The sequence below is a fragment of the Onychostoma macrolepis genome, chromosome 09 (assembly GCF_012432095.1).
Source record: "Onychostoma macrolepis isolate SWU-2019 chromosome 09, ASM1243209v1, whole genome shotgun sequence".
Classification (NCBI taxonomy): Eukaryota; Metazoa; Chordata; class Actinopteri; order Cypriniformes; family Cyprinidae; genus Onychostoma; species Onychostoma macrolepis.
In genome coordinates this window covers 7704606-7720899 of record NC_081163.1, presented here as the reverse complement: position 1 = coordinate 7720899, position 16294 = coordinate 7704606, and the positions used below count along the sequence as shown (strand labels likewise).

General features: G+C 38.5%; 1 protein-coding gene across 2 annotated transcripts in view; it reads right to left on the bottom strand.

Moving 5' to 3' along the window:
* Nucleotides 1–16294, bottom strand: part of znf385b (zinc finger protein 385B) — a 139128-nt gene that overhangs the window by 95204 nt on the left and 27630 nt on the right. Inside the window, exons 2-3 of one of the 2 annotated variants that reach the window (XM_058786168.1) lie at nt 10951–11014; nt 10558–10875 (exon numbers count right to left, since the gene is read on the bottom strand). In XM_058786168.1, the coding sequence (XP_058642151.1) occupies nt 10558–10875; nt 10951–10966 (334 nt within the window). In that variant the 5' untranslated portion in view covers nt 10967–11014. The remainder of the gene's footprint in view (nt 1–10557; nt 10876–10950; nt 11015–16294) is intronic. The other variant, XM_058786169.1, reaches the window with a different exon arrangement.

Below are 16294 nucleotides of genomic sequence, written 5' to 3'. Positions count from 1 at the left end.
ATTCGGAAATAATCACTTTAGAACATTTACCAGGCAATTATGTAATAATAATAATAATAATAATAATAATTATTATTATTTTTTTTTTTTAAAACAGGGCAGTGGGCCAAATCAGCCACCAGGCCACTGGGAATTGTCCCGGTTCTCCTGATGGCCAGTCTGCTGCCAGGATTCTGACTAGAACCAGAAAATCTGAGAATATCACACCGGTCCTCAGGTCCTTACACTGGCTTCCAGTTACATTTAGGATTGATTTTAAAGTACTTTTACTCATTTATAAATCACTCAATGGCCTAGGACCTAAATACATTGCAGATATGCTCACTGAATATAAACCTAACAGACCACTCGGATTGAGTCAGTTAGAAATACCAAGGGTTCACACAAAACAAGGGGAGTCCGTCTTTAGCTATTATGCCGCCTGCAGTTGGAACCAGCTTCCAAAAGAGATCAGATGTGCTAAAACATTAGCCACAATTAAATCCAGACTCAAAACTCATCTGTGTAGCTGTGCATTTGTTGAATGAGCACTGTGCTACATCCGAACTGATTGCACTGTATTTTATGTATAATCATTTTTATTTCTAACTGTTCTAAATTCATTTTTTAATAATTTTAGACGTTTTAAAATTTCAGATTTTATAGTTGTGATTATTTTTTTATGATTATTTTACTTATGTAAAGCACTTTGAATTACCATTGTGTATGAAATGTGCTATACAAATAAACTTGCCTTGCCTAATATTTTCATAAAGCTATTTTTATTGAACCTTTCCCATATTTCAGTAATTATATAAAATACACTGCGTATATTGCAATGCAGTGTATTATGGGACTACTTTATTAGTGGAAGATGCATGCAACGTTGCCTTATAATTTGTGCCAAAAGACATCCATAAAGCATATTTCTGGCCTTAGACCGGAACTGCACACACTCCAGCTCAAGAGCTCCACATAATCTAAACAATGAACTGCCTAACAACCTAACAACTGCTCATAGACAAATCTGCTGGAACATGAGAGGAAATTATTCATGCAATCATCCAGTGAAATGCCGAGGGTAAAGCCATTAGGCTTAAATCCATTGTTAATGAAATGTCACACCTCTGGAGTAGAGTCCTGCTGTGTTCCTCATTTACGTTCCTCTCCATCTCATCTGTATCCATGCTCTGGTCAGGCCAGATCACTAGCTTTCAGCTTTCTGTGAGACAGGAATACTGAAACAGCCAGTCGTGTTGCTAACCACGCGATAGACTCCCCACAAGAAACAATGATTCACTTAAATCAAGCAAAGAATAACTGGATATATCATGTGATTTTTTTCTGCTATATAAAATAGAAATTAATTTCCTAGAAATTGCATAAATAAATAAATTTTAAATAAGATATAATTTCCTGATAAAATGCAATAAATAAAATGTGTTTATTTATATTTCACAGAATCAATTCACACATTAATTAAATAATTTTAATGTCACTGCTCTGCTCTCTGAAATCTTTCAAATCAATATTTCATGTGCTTTCCTGTATGTATTTGGCAGAGAGCTGTATAATAAGCAAGGAAACGTCCAGTCAGCTGGTCATTATCACAACATAAACACCTTCAGGAAGACCTGATCACCCTGTCTGGGTTTATTTTGCGATAATGATACCTTCTTATTTTAGTGGGACCATGAAAGTGAAGCATCTGGAGTAGCTGTGCAGCATAACAAAAAACAGGAACCAGGTGTCTGTCTATTGATGTGTCCCCACTGGCCACGGCAGACAGTTTGGTTGATTATAATGGAAGTGATCTAGTTCCATCATGTCAGTCTAGGCAGATTGAGCTGTTGTTTTGAATGCTTTAAGTGATGAAAACATTATCCAGTGCTATTAACGGTTCCAGATTTCCAGACTTTTGGTAGAAACCTGCATAACTTAGTTATAGACATAAAGTGGTCTCAATCTCTTTCTCCAGTTTGTGAAATGGTGCTTTTAAATGTTTAGAAGCTTTGTGGTCACACAAAGCAGCATCTCTCTCCAAAGCATGTTTTTAGCATAATGATGAGCTCACGCATCGGAAGAAAGAGAAAAAGGGAACATAAACAACAGTGAAAAATAATTCAAATATCACTTGTTTACCTCCAAACATATGGGCCTATTTTCAACTTCAAACGGTGAGTAAAGGCTGTTTTCAAGAACAAGGCACGGCATATACAAAGAAAAACCCACACCAAACTAATCCCAGGCTACTTATTTTACAATGCAGAGCGGCAGGTCAGGGAGGCAAATGAAGATAAGGTGCCCGCTCCATATAAACAAACAGAAAGCAAGAAATTCATGCCTCATACACGCTCCCAACAGCATCACAGCCATGAATAACTTGTCATACTGTGTGTGTGACCCAAGCAATTTCTCTCCAGGATATATTTTGAAGGTTAATCTAAAGGAGCTGGACGGGGGGGGGGGACAAGTTCGTTCACGGACACACGGACAAATGTAAACCCACATGGAAAACAGGCCGACGGGAAGGACAGGCCATCTGCTGGGAGGCGTGCGCTGGCCGTCCTAGACTCATCAAACGCCTGTTGGGTGGGTTGTCTCTCCCTCTGTCTATTCGACAGAAACACGTTTGATGGCGTTTGAATAGCAAATCGTCCATGCAGCGTTGCACTCACATGGAAAATTGGATCTGAACATTTGCATAATTTTTCTTGCTTAAACAGGACATGGTTTTTTGCAACAGGAGACATTTTTTCTCCATTTTTCCCATCACATCACATATGTGGCCTACTCTACACATGATATACTTCACAATCAGATGTGCTTGACCACATTAAAAGCCAGGTTGCAATTAGATCAATGAATTCAAAGGTGGTCCGTGTTGGATTCCACATTTGAAGAAGAAGAAGAAGGAGGTGGTAAAGAAGAAGAAGAAGAAGGTGGTAAAGAAGAAGAAGAAGGTGGAGGTAAAGAAGAAGAAGAAGAGTGTGAAGAATGTGAAGAAGAAAAAGAAGGTGAAGAAGAAGAAGGTGAAAAAGAAGAAGGTAAAGAAGAAGAAGAAGAGTGTGAAAAAAAAAGAAGAAAAAGAAGGTGGTAAAGAAGAAGGTGAAAAAGAAGAAGAGGAAGAAGGTGAAAAAGAAGAAGAAGGTGAAAAAGAAGAAGGTGAAAAAGAAGAAGGTGAAAAGAAGAAGAAGAAGAAGAAGAAGAAGGTGAAAAGAAGAAGAAGGTGAAAAAGAAGAAGGTGAAGAAGAAGGAAGAGGAGAAGGGGGAGGTTAAGATCAAGAAGAAGTTTAAGAAAAAGAAAGCAGTAAAGAAGAAAAAAATTGTAAAGAAGAAGAAGGTTAAGAAGAGGAGGAGGAGGTTAAGGTTAAGAAAAATAAATTAGTAAATAAAAGAAAATTGTTAAGAAGAAGAAGAAGAAGAAGAAAGAAAAAGAATGAGGAGGAGAAGGAGGAGGAGAAGAAGAAGAAAAAGAAGGAGGAGGAGGAGGAGGAGGAGGAGAAGAAGAAGAAGGAGGAGAAGGAGGAGGAGGAGAAGAAGGAGAAGAAGAAGAATGTGAAGGTGGTGAAGAAGAAGAAGGTTAAAAAAAAGTAGAAAAAAGAAGATAAAGAAAAAGGTGAAAGAGGAGGTTAAAAAGAAAAAGCAGCAGCCTTTTTATTTTGCGCTGGTAAATGAGATCAGAACTCTGTTTGATCACACCGGAGATGCACTGGTTCTAAGGTATAAATGTAATCCAGCTAAAGAATTTCCACATACGATCCAGATACAAGATGCATGTTAATGGCAGGTTGTAAAGGAGACCTCTGTGTTTGAAATATACACTCAAGAGGGAAGCCCACAGGGCAACATGCTCTCACTGCTCCACTCTTGAGAGCCTCATTTTCCCAGGTTGAGATGAGGGTTGCGTTCAGGACATCATGTGAGAACGCCGCCTCACACCCCTGCTGCTCTAAACAGTATAAATCTTTCAACGGAGACCATTAAAGTTTCATTCCAGCGATGGCTGTACCTCGCACACGTCATGACTCATCAACTGAGACTACATCACCGTGAGGCGACCACATTTCACCAGACGGCAGACGACTTGCCAAATGATTTATGACATTTATTCAACAACATGCTGCATAATTCAAGCAGTTTCACTAATGAGTTCATTTACAAAAAACCTCTCCTGAGCTAAAAATATTTATGAGAGCATTTCAATTTTAGTCTCAAATCCGGTGTTTTTTGTTAGGTTGTTCACGCTACCTTTTAAATGTGGCCCAAACCAGACACCGATTTGGTTCCTAAACTGACCCGCATGCATTAAAGACCTCACACTGGCTCTTTCATCAGAAGTGAACAAATAAAAGGAGGCAATGCCAGTGAAGCTGATGTGCAGTGAAGGCTGGCACCAAATTGCATGTTGATTAATTATGAGGGCGGAAGGTAAAAAAGGGTAAAATTTGAATAATGCATTCTATGGTGTCATACGCGACCTCAATAGAGCAGACTGGATGGAAGAATGATCAGAACCAGGAAATATGGGACACTGTAAACACATTCACACATAAATTCACAAATAATTTCAAAATGGGCCATCCTTTGACTTTATATGTCAGCACCCTTCTGCAAATCTTACAAATTATGAAGAATTTTGAGTTAAAACTGACATAAATGCACACAATTTCAGCCTGAGCTTGTAAATAAAATAAAATAAAATCAAGGACAATCTTTTTTTTTTTTTTTTGCTGGTCAAATTAATACAGCCTTGGTGAACATAAGGTACTTCTTTCAAATCTTTCTGATCCCAAATTCTTAAAAGATAATATGTACATGTAAAACCATTACATGTTTATCAAAGTTCTCAACAATTTTCATAATATCATTTAATATGACATTAGGCTATATTTTGTTATTATATGCAATTAGAATAACTTTATCTTAAATCTATTCATCAGCAATACCATTTTTGCTTCTATTGCTACTGTGCAAATATCTTAACATATAATATATTTTAAACAAAAACTATATATTTTGCACAACTCTGTACATACAGTATTAAACAAGTCAGTACAATATTTTATGATTTCTGCCAAGGGTAAATCAAACATACATTTATGATGAATGTCAAGTTAAAAAAAGAAGGATGCATTTCCAATTTATTTCCAGATATGACAGTGACCCAGATCAGAAACGAAAAGGTCAAATTCAATCTCAGAAGAAAAAAAAAAAAAAAGCACAAATTGTATCTTTAGGAGTACAACAGCTTGTCACTGGGGCAGTGCACTTAAAGGGACATCTTTACTTCTTAGTTACCCCTGAAAGGTTCATAGAACTTTAGGTACTAAAGGGGTACAAACTTGTCCCTGTAGCAACTCATAATGTAATAACTGCACACAACGTAATGCCCCAGTGACAAGCCACTGTACCCCTAACAGTTTCATTTTTGCACATTTTATGTCAGGCAGTGTTAAGTATTTTTGCTGGTAACAATATAATCCCCCCCAAAAAAAGAGATCTGTGACGCATATGATGGGGGAAAAAATGACATTCGAGCCACACTCAGCTGTGAATGTGGCATATGTTTATTTTAATCTGAGGTACTTCAGACAGAATCAGAGCAGACATGCGTAAGCTATGATGACTCAAAATACAGGAAGAGTGAATTTGTCTGGCTTATTCATGTCATTAGTCATTCTTTGGCCACCTTATCAATAGAAGTGGAAAGGAAATAAAGGTGAAAAGGAACAGGACTTGGAAACATGAGTCTGCCAGACATGAACTCAAAGTCTGGCTTTTTTTTTTTTTAAATTGTATTATATGTTTACAAACATTATTAATCTTAGTTAAAAAAATACTACCATCTTCACCTGCAATGAACAAGCCATAATGATGAAAATGACTCTTTTTAAGATGATAGCACTGCCATCTAGTGGATACTACTGCTCTGACCACAACAACAATGTGATACATATGTAGGCCTACAGTCACACACACACACTCATGCACTTTCACACACATAGACTACAGAAATGTACTCCGTATATAGTAAGCAAATGAAGTGCCACGTTGGCAGAAACACTCTCAATAATCCATCAAAGTCGGCGCACAGATGTGAGGAGCGAGCACAGCTTTTCTCCTCCACGGTCTGACCGCTTTGAGCAGAACTGATCTACTGTCAGTCAACAGGACACCACGGTAAAGCGCAGCACATCCTCCCTGCTGTAATTACATATGTCCGGCTCAAACTACAGCAAATAATGAGCAGCCTGCTTAAAGATTCAGAGCCACTGACACCGCCTGCAGCACGAGGCACTGTCCAACTCAAACCGCCTCAATCACAAACACAAACGCTCAATGAATTCATTTGAATAGTAATTCATTTTACAAACACAGCAAAAGAGATTTATGTTAACGTTATGTAGTGCTGTCAAACGATTAATCGCGATTAATCGCATCCAAAATAAAAGTTTTTGTTCACATAATATATGCACTGTGTGTGTGAGAGTGTGCACTGTGTATTTATATATACACAATAAATATACACATATTATGTGTATATATATATACACACACATACACACATAAATATACACAGAACACACATATATTATGCAAATAAAAACTTATTTTGTATGCGATTAATCGCAATTAATCGCTTGACAGCACTAGTTATTATGAAAAACATACTATTTAATAATTATTATTACTATACAGTATGCATATATTTCTATTACAGATTTAGAATATTTACAATAAATTCAATATGATTTCACGTGTTATATAAAAATTAAATATTTTGTGCTGTAAAATATAGCACTATATATATATATTTGGTACAAACTAATGGTTTTCCAGGCAGAAAAAAAGCCTATCGAGATACATAGCAAATCTCATAAAATTGCAAAAAAATATTGCATAAATCTGAAAATATTGAGTTTCTTTGGCCTAGCCCTAGCTAACCTATTCTTTTAAAATGGCAGTTGAGGCATTTACAGATGACTGCCCAAATGCACCAGTCCCTGCAGCTCTTATTGCTGTTTACTGAAGCTCCATGGAGCACCAGAGACGCTCCCAGCTCCCACAGCGAGAGAAAGATGAAAACACGTGAGCTTTCACTCCCAGACATCCCTGCAGGAGCAGCAGCTGTGCAGGGCAGATCAAACATCACCTCTGCTTTTCACACACTCATATAGTTAAAAACCAAATATATATATCACTTTTATATTCTCACATCTACACGCATGTGGGCTGACGTGCATAACACCAGCCAAACATAATCTGACAAACACGTGGAAAACTTGATGACACACTTACAAACTATGCACTTTTTCATCACGTTATAGATGAAAAGTGAATATGCTTGTCATACTTCTACTGAGTGCTTAATTCTGTTCTGTTCACATTGAGTTTGGTCATTTACCAGAGTGGAACCTGCATCTCATAACCAAATTCACTATGGAAAAGTTCAGGTAGTGACAACTGCATATTAAATCTACACAGTCTGTACAAAACTGAACTGAGCAACTACTTGCAAATGCAATGAAGTCACAATTTTGGATAGAAGATCTATGGATTAAAGCGCTATCCAAGGAAAAAAAATATTTAAAAAAATTAACAAACAGAGATAAGTGTCTTGACATTAATAGTTTTTAATATCAGACTTTTCACCAGCAAGTTCTACCGCTAGGTTTAACTGCAAATCATATGTCAGTTAATAGAGTGCTTATTTTTCTGAACACAGATAATAGAAATTGTGCAGTTTACTATTTTTGTAGAAACCATGGTACATTTTTTTTTTTTTTTGGATTCTTTGATGAATAGAAAGTTCATAAGAACACCATTTATTTAAAATAGAATTCTTTTGTAACATTATACATTTCTTTACTGTCACTTTTGATCAATTTAATGCATCCTCGCTCAAAATAATTATTTTTTTCAAACTTTTGATAGTTTATATGGTATATAATAGTTTATAATATAAGATTTAATTTAGACAAACAAACCACCGGACCTCTGATTTCTTGTGACAAATGTCAAACTAACACTCTTGTTTCTAGTTTACAGCTGCAACCATCACAAGTACAAGAATGAACACTTCTGTAGACAAACAGAATGATAATTTAGGCCATTTGTAAAGATTTTTTCATTCCCCAAACTGTCTGTGTGTAATATGCGGCCACAATTTTTTTATTATTTAATAGTAGAGTTACGTCATGGTGGGAAAAATCATATCTGGGATTCTTCATGAGGGAAAGCACACAAATTATTTTACCAGCATTCATAAAGTCATGAAATACACTATGACATAGTAGACCTTCTAATAGTGCAATAAGCTCTTCGAAACTGAATAAAAATTTCCATTTTGCCCTGGCCGCCCCTTCAAAAGAGGCAACAATTTTCCCATGGACTCTAACACAGTCTGTCTAATGTCTGTAAGCTATATGCTACTTTTCCACCAATCTAATGAAAGTTTGGTCACCACCACCCTGACACTGCGCTGACAGCCAGAGTCTCGCCTGCCAATCCAGTACCAACTTCTCACGCTTCCTCTGCCCATCTTCCACCAGTGCAACCCAAACAGTTTCCCAGGTAACTTGCAAAACAAGAGCGTGTGTGTTTAAATATAAAAGGTAAACTGGCATGCTTGTGGTTCCTACTCATAAACTGAATGAGCTGTTAATGCAGGTTCATCTTTAGTCTCAACAGTGCAAATAGCTTTGTTCCACCCACCAACCAGACTGTGAACACACTGATAAATTGTCACTTACTGGTCAAGTGCGGGTGCTGCCATTCGCACCAGTAACACATGCCAGCACCACCACAGGCCTGTTAAAGAGACACGTTATCCTCGAAGGCCCATGTGAGAAGCATACTTTAGGAATTTGTCAGAGACACCCAAGAGGTTACAAAGATGATGCACATGCCTCGATTCTGCTGTTTCCAGGGGCAGAAATTAACCAGGGCTTACAACAAAAATGCTACAGAAAGGTGGGTTGAGCCCCGCAAAACAAGACCCCTGTGGCCTAAGGAAGGCACCTAATATGGTTGCTTGCATTTAAAAATAATTAAAGAAAGTTTACTCAGAAATGAAAGGTTGTCAACATCATTTATTGTTGTTCCAAACCTGTATGGACTTTTTCTTCCGTAAAATAAAAACGGTACCCTGGCCAAGAAAGTAATGAGTGAGGCTGCGAAATTCCAAAAAGATCCATCATAAAAGTTCCACCGAAATCAGAACTTGTGCGTTATATTGTGAGTCTTCTGAAATCATACAATAGTTTTTTGTGATAAACAGGCCAAAACAGTTATTACTCACTGATAAATTCAGTGAGCTGTTACACTGTAACCTCTGTGACCAGAGTAAGTGAGTTCAAATTTGAAATCCAAATTCAAGAACAAATCATTCAGAGATGTGTTTCCCAAAAGCATTGTTAGCGAACTACAGTTGGAAGTTCTGTTGTTACCAACATATTACAACAATTCAGTGTATCCTGAAACCATAGTTCCAACAAACATTTGCAAACAGCATCGCAAACTTGTTTTGTTGGAAATCAGCTCTCACCTGTGTTTACAAGCATAGTTTCTTGTTATTAAGACTTAAATCAATCATTTTTAAAATCAACAAAATAGTCAGATGCCATTTGATTATTTACAGCAATAATCTGACATTAATTTAAATCTCAACCACCACCTGCAAGACATTACTGATGGTTCTATGTTGTTGAACCAACATGGCAAGTGCGACTAAGTTATTGCTGTTTCAAGAAACATTTTTGACTAGCTCTTTGATTTCTTCAACAATATATCATAATGTTACGCCACACCGTTGAATGCAAAATGCACCCCAGTTGGTTCTGTGAACTGGATCAACAGATTCATTAAAAAGATTTGACTCATCAGCGCTGATCGCCTAGTGGGCAGTGCGCCGACATGTCACGACGTTGCGTTATGGGCGTCCTGAGTTTCGAACCCCGGTTTGAGGATCTTTCCTAATCCCACCTCCCTCTCTCTCCTCTACAATGTCCTATCTTAACAAAAGCAAAAATGACAAAAATAAATATTTAAAAAAAAAAAAAATCGACTCAAAATAAAATAATAATAAATTAGTTCACAAAAATCATTAAATCGAATTTTCAGTGAATAACGACTTAAATGTCGGTCTGTTCCTTACACAAACAAATCATATGGCTTTAAGAAGACTGGAAATAAGAGTGAATATGTAGAAGTAGACTATGTTCATGATCCTTTTTACGATGGCCTTTTGTCATTTTTGGAGTTTGACATCCCCAGAACTTGCCAGGATATTCTTTAAAAAAAAAAAATCTCCTTTTGTATTTCACAAAAGAAAGTCAAACGGATTTGAAAATGACATGAGGGTAAGGAAATGATGACAGAATATTCATTTCTGTGTGAACTATGGCTTTAATAAGAACAACACTTTAAAAATGCCACATGAAATGACAAGTTGGGCCCTCTGAGTCAAACGCTAACTCAGGGCGCATTATCATCAGAGCTGTTTACGCCCGCACAAAAAAGCATGTCATCTTAAAGCATCAGAGGATTCTCTCCTCTGGGTTACAGAGGTCTTACCTTGACTGCTGCTGCTGCTGAGAGAGTGCAGAGGAGCAGGAGCTGAGCTGATGCTTGCCGTGGGCAGCTCTCCATTATTCAACTGTTTGACCCTCTTGAGGTGAGACTTTCCGTTGTAATGGACCTGGGCCTGCGCAGCGGAGTGCAGTTGGATGTTGCAGACTTCACAGAGCGAGTAGAGCAGCTTCTTCTTCTCCTGCTGGAGCTGCATGTCTACGTTGGAGTCACTGGGATCCTTTACCTCCATGCAGCCTGGGACGGCGAAGTACAGTTGTCCATTTTCTATCAGCTGGGTGGGGCTCAAGGGGGTCTTCATACCTGTGGGACAACAAAGAGACGATGGGTTGAAATGCAGAAAGTGTTTAATGCAAACCAGGATTGGTGATGACTCACCTTCTGAATTCTGCATCACCCCACACAGAGCTTTTTGGAAAACCAGGCGGGGAGAGTTTACATCCTAAAACCACCAAGGTAGAGAACCAAAAACGTGTGTGAGTGCGGATGTCTGGAGCGCTTGTGTGGGCTACACGGGTGGCTGAATGTTCTCATCTCCCTGAGCTCTGACTCCTCCCCTCCGCACGCTCAAGCCAAGCTTCCCCACTTGTGGAACCGGCACAGAGCTACGGACTGACCTCCTGTGCCCATCTGTTGCCTTTGGTAAGAGACTCGACTCGCATACCTCATGCCCACGGTTCTTACACAACCATCGTGAAGACAGTCGGCCCAGTGGGGCACAAGCAGCTACGAAGGGCTTATTCCTGTCAGTGGCAGCAGACGCTAAAACCTCTATTGTGTGTCTTGGGGGTCTGTAAGACTGAATAAATTACATAAAACCTCCCTCCTGAGCCTCGACCTCTCAAGCACTACAATTGAATGGCTGGCGTAATGGATAGCTGCAAAACGGGAGTGTTGCGCTCTGGGAAACGGTGATCTCTTTAATCTGAAAATTGCAAAAACTGAATATCAACCCAGTCTGCACTAATGCCACGGCTGGAGGCTTCCTGGGCTGGATGATAGAGGATAAAGGAGCATAAAGATACCAATTGAGTCAGCTGCACTTTTGAGAGCATGCTGGGGATGAAATATCCATCGCTGTGCGCACGTATGCGTGTGTACATGAGTGTGAGAAGAGATAGATTACTGCTAAGCTCAGCCAGGTGAATCTCATGAAAACATGTCTATATTTCACCTCTAAATAAAGAGAGATTGCATTTGGGTATTATTTTCCTGACATTATTATATTATCATATTGTGTCTGGACTGAGTCTTGCATATTATTGGGTCTTTTGTAATTTCAGTACAAATGTAATTTACAGTTTTTTTCCCAAATAGACATAAGAAATGTATTCAGGGGTCAGCCTGTCAGTGCTCAGACCATACGCCGCACATTGCATCAAATTGGTCTGCATGGCTATCGTCCTAGAAGGAAGCCTCTTCTAAAGATGATGCACAAGAAAAAACAGTTTTCTGAAGACAAGCAGACTAAGAACATGGATTACTGGAACCATGTCTTGTGGTCTGATGAGACCAAGATAAACGTATTTGGTTCAGATGGTGTCAAGCGTGTGTGTGGCGGCAACCAGGTGAGGAGTACACAGACAAGTGTGTCTTGCCTACAGTCAAGCATGGTGGTGGGGGGAGTGTCATGGTCTGGGGCTGCATGAGTGCTGCCGGCTCTGGGGAGCTACAGTTCATGGAGGGAACCATGAATGCCAACATCTACTGTGACATACTGAAGCAGAGCATGATCCCCTCCCTTCAGAGACTGGGCCGCAGGGCAGTATTCTAACATGATAACGACCCCAAACACACCTCCAAGATGACCACTGCCTTGCTAAAGAAGCTGAGGGTAAAGGTGATGGACTGGCCAAGCATGTCTCCAGACCTAAACCCTATTGAGCATCTGTGGGGCATCCTCAAACGGAAGGATGTCGTCATGGAGGAGTGGAAGAGGACTCCAGTGGCAACCTGTGAAGCTCAGGTGAACTCCATGCCCAAGAGGGTTAAGGCAGTGCTGAAAAATAATTGTGGCCACACAAAATATTGACACTTTGGGCCCAATTTGGACATTTTCACTCAGGGGTGTACTCACTTTTGTGGCCAGCGGTTTAGACATTAATGGCTGTGTGTCGAGTTATTTTGAGGGGACAGCAAATTTACACTGTTATACAAGCTGTACACTCACTACTTTACATTGTAGCAAAGTGTCATTTCTTCAGTGTTGTCACATGAAAAGATATAATAAAATATTTATGTGAGGGGTGTACTCGCGAAAATGCAGCCCTTCTCTCAGAAAATTGTTGCAGTTGCAAATGTTTTGGAACTCACATGTTTATTTTTTTGTTTGCATTGGAACAGCACACAAAACAGAAGAAAAGTAAAATCTGATACAATTCCACACAGAAGCCCAAAAATGCACTGGACAAAATTATTGGCACCCTTAACTTAATTATTTAGTAGCACCCCCTTGGAAAAAATAACTGAAATCAATCGCTTCCTGTAACCATGAGTGAATTTCTTACACCTCTCTACTGGAATTTTGGACCACTCTTCTTTTGCAAACTGCTCCAGGTCATTCAGATTTGAAGGATGCCTTCTTCCAACTGCTGTTTTGAGATCTCTCCACAGGTGTTCTATGGGATTCAGATCTGGACTCATTGCTGGCCATTTCAGAACTCTCCAGCACTTTGTTTGTAACCATTTCTGAGTGCTTTTTGAAGTGTGTTTCAGGTCATTGTCCTGCTGGAAGACCCATGACCTCTGGTGGAGACGCAGCTTTCTGACACTGGCCACTACGTTGCGCCACAAAATTCTTTGGTAATCATCAGATTTCATGATACAGTTCACACAGTCAAGGAATCCAGTGCCAGAAGCAGCAAAGCAACCCCAAAACATCTTTGAACCTCCACCATGTTTGACTGTAGGGACTGTGTTCTTTTCTTTGAAGGCCTCATTTCTTTTTCTGTAAACAGTGCCATGATGTCCTTTACCAAAAAGCTCTACTTTTGTCTCATCTGCCCACAGTACGTTCTCCCAGAAGGATTGTGATTGTCACATAAGTTTTGGCAAACTCCAGTCTTGCTTTTTTATGCCTTTGTGTCAGCAGTGGTGTCCTCCTGGATCTCCTACCATAGCGTCCCTTTTCATTCAGATGGCGACGGATAGTGCGAGCTGACACTGTGTACCCTGTGTCTGCAGATCAGCTTGAATTTGTTTGGAAGTTAATCGGGGTTCTTTATCCACCATTCGAACAATCCTTCATTGTAATTTTTCATTAATTTTGCTCTTCCGTCCACGTCCAGGGAGGTTAGCTACAGTGCCATGGGCTGTAAACCTCTTGATGATATTGCGCACAGTGGACACAGGAACATTAAGATCTCCGAGTCTGATGGACTTGCAGCCTTGAGATTGTCCATGTTTTTTCTCTCAAATCCACAGACAACTTTTTACACTTCTTTCTTTTCTCCATGCTCAGTGTGACACACAACACAAAGGTTGAGTCAACTTTTCTCCATTTTAACTGGTTGCATGTGTGATTACTATATTGCCCACACCTGTTACTTGCCACAGGTGTGTCTAAATACAAATTACAGGAGCATCACGTGCTTGAAAAGCAATTATTTCTTACAATTTTGACAAGGTGCCAATAATTTTGTCCAGTCCACTTTTGGAGTTCTGTGAAATTTTATCAAGTTTGACTTTTCTTCAGTTTTTTTGTGTGTGTGTGTGTGTTGTTGCAGTGCAAACAAAAACAATAAGCATGTGAATACCAAAACATTTGCAAGATGTTTGAGACAAGTGTTGCATTTTGTGACAGAATTGCAAGGGTGCTGATATTTTTGGCCATGACTTTATAAGATGTAAGAGAGAGACAGATAGATAAGTAGAGGTAATACGTAAAGTAAAAATAACACACAAACACACATTAACATTATATATATATAAATTAAAAATTGTACATACTGTATATAGTACATATCTATACATGTTATATATTAAATAATACTAAATCTATAAAAATGTATCTATTTCTGCAATATTTATGCAGTGGTTTTGCAATTTAAATGGTATTTAAAATATCTAATTTTTTCTGTAGTTTCTTGAATATACTCTATATTACAATTTGGTATTATAAATGTATTTTTTAGATTTTTTTTCTTCATATTACAGTATTGCAGGATTGCATGGCAAATATACTTAATTACCATGGCAATTTCACAATACAAATTCATTTTATTTAAGCAAAATACTATTTCTTGTTTCTTCCTTTTGATTTTAGGGTGAAATGACCCAGACATGGATGAAAGTATAAAGGCTGCACACATGGAGTCCATGTTTGGGTCTCTGTCCAGTAATCCTCCTGACACTGTCTCAGTAATCTCTGCGGGCAGCTGCACACTCTAATCCCTGCAGATAAACTTCCTCTAACTTCCTCTGCCTCTCAGGCCATTCAGCGCTTCTCCATTCCTTAGCACTTTCTCAAGAATCTATTGTATTCAGAGAAAGAAAAACTGTAAGTGGAAATCCCTGATGTTAATCACTTTCTTTCAATATTGTGAATCTATTTCTCTAACTCCTGCTATTACTTAAGCTTGAGCTTTGCTCTACTTTGCGGTGGAAATGAGGCCAGTGAGAAAAAAAGAGAGAGAAGCTGCAGTGGTTTTGGTGACCTGTATTCGCAGGCAGGGTTTCCAGATATGTTGCATGATTTGTGTCCTGGGGTTTGGAGGAAGTAAGCCGCCTGTGATGCTCAGTTCACATCACAGACACATCTGTTCATTTAGCGGTCAACTAATCAACCAGCCAGGGTCTTCTACTTTCCTCCAGTGTCATCTCAAACACTGTGTCACATCAATGTGCAAACACTTGGAATGCAAACTTACTGCACAATTTGCACGGCATACTGCTTTTTAAAAATAGTATGGGGCATACTATTGCGTGTTATTCCACAAACATTTTTAAAAAGTAGGAAAATGACTGCTCATGTTTACGCCACAGAAAAAGGTTTTTTTATCTCAGTTCTGATGTTTTTTTTTTTTTGTAACAAATATAAAATCTATTGCAAACTCAAATGATATTACCTACTGTGCAGGAACATTTTTGTAAAACTGCTTGCATTTATATATAAAATATGATATGATATGAAACTTGCTGTCAAATGGTTTGTCACAAGCCTGTACAAAATATCATTTGTGATGTGAATCTCTTATTTGAAGCACCTGAACTGAATCACACAACAGAAAAAATTGAACTGAACCAGACTTATAATTTAATTTAATCAAGACAATACATAATTTAGTACTAGAAAATAATGAATTGCTTATTAAATGCTGTGTCCTTTCTATATATAATAGGAAGGCCATAAATGCAGTAATCTTGAATCAGATCATAGATCAAAGCAGCAGCACAAGAACTATAAAACGTTATCAATGTGACTGATCAGTGGAACAGTGACTTCATGAAAGTGGCCTTTTGAAATTTATGAAGCAGTTTGACTGTGTGACAAGTGCAAACATTTCTCAGACATTTTCTAAAGGTCTTTCTGAAAAATGCATTTAATACACAGGGTAAAAATAAAGAGTGCTTTGATCCCGATACTGAATTTCCACAAAACATCCATTACAGCACTCCAGTACAGAGAAAAACAGACTGAAGTGGACAATTCAAAACAGGTCAAAGGGCTTTGTTTCTTAGATAAACACTTGATTGTTCTATGATACAGTCGACCTTTGTGTGA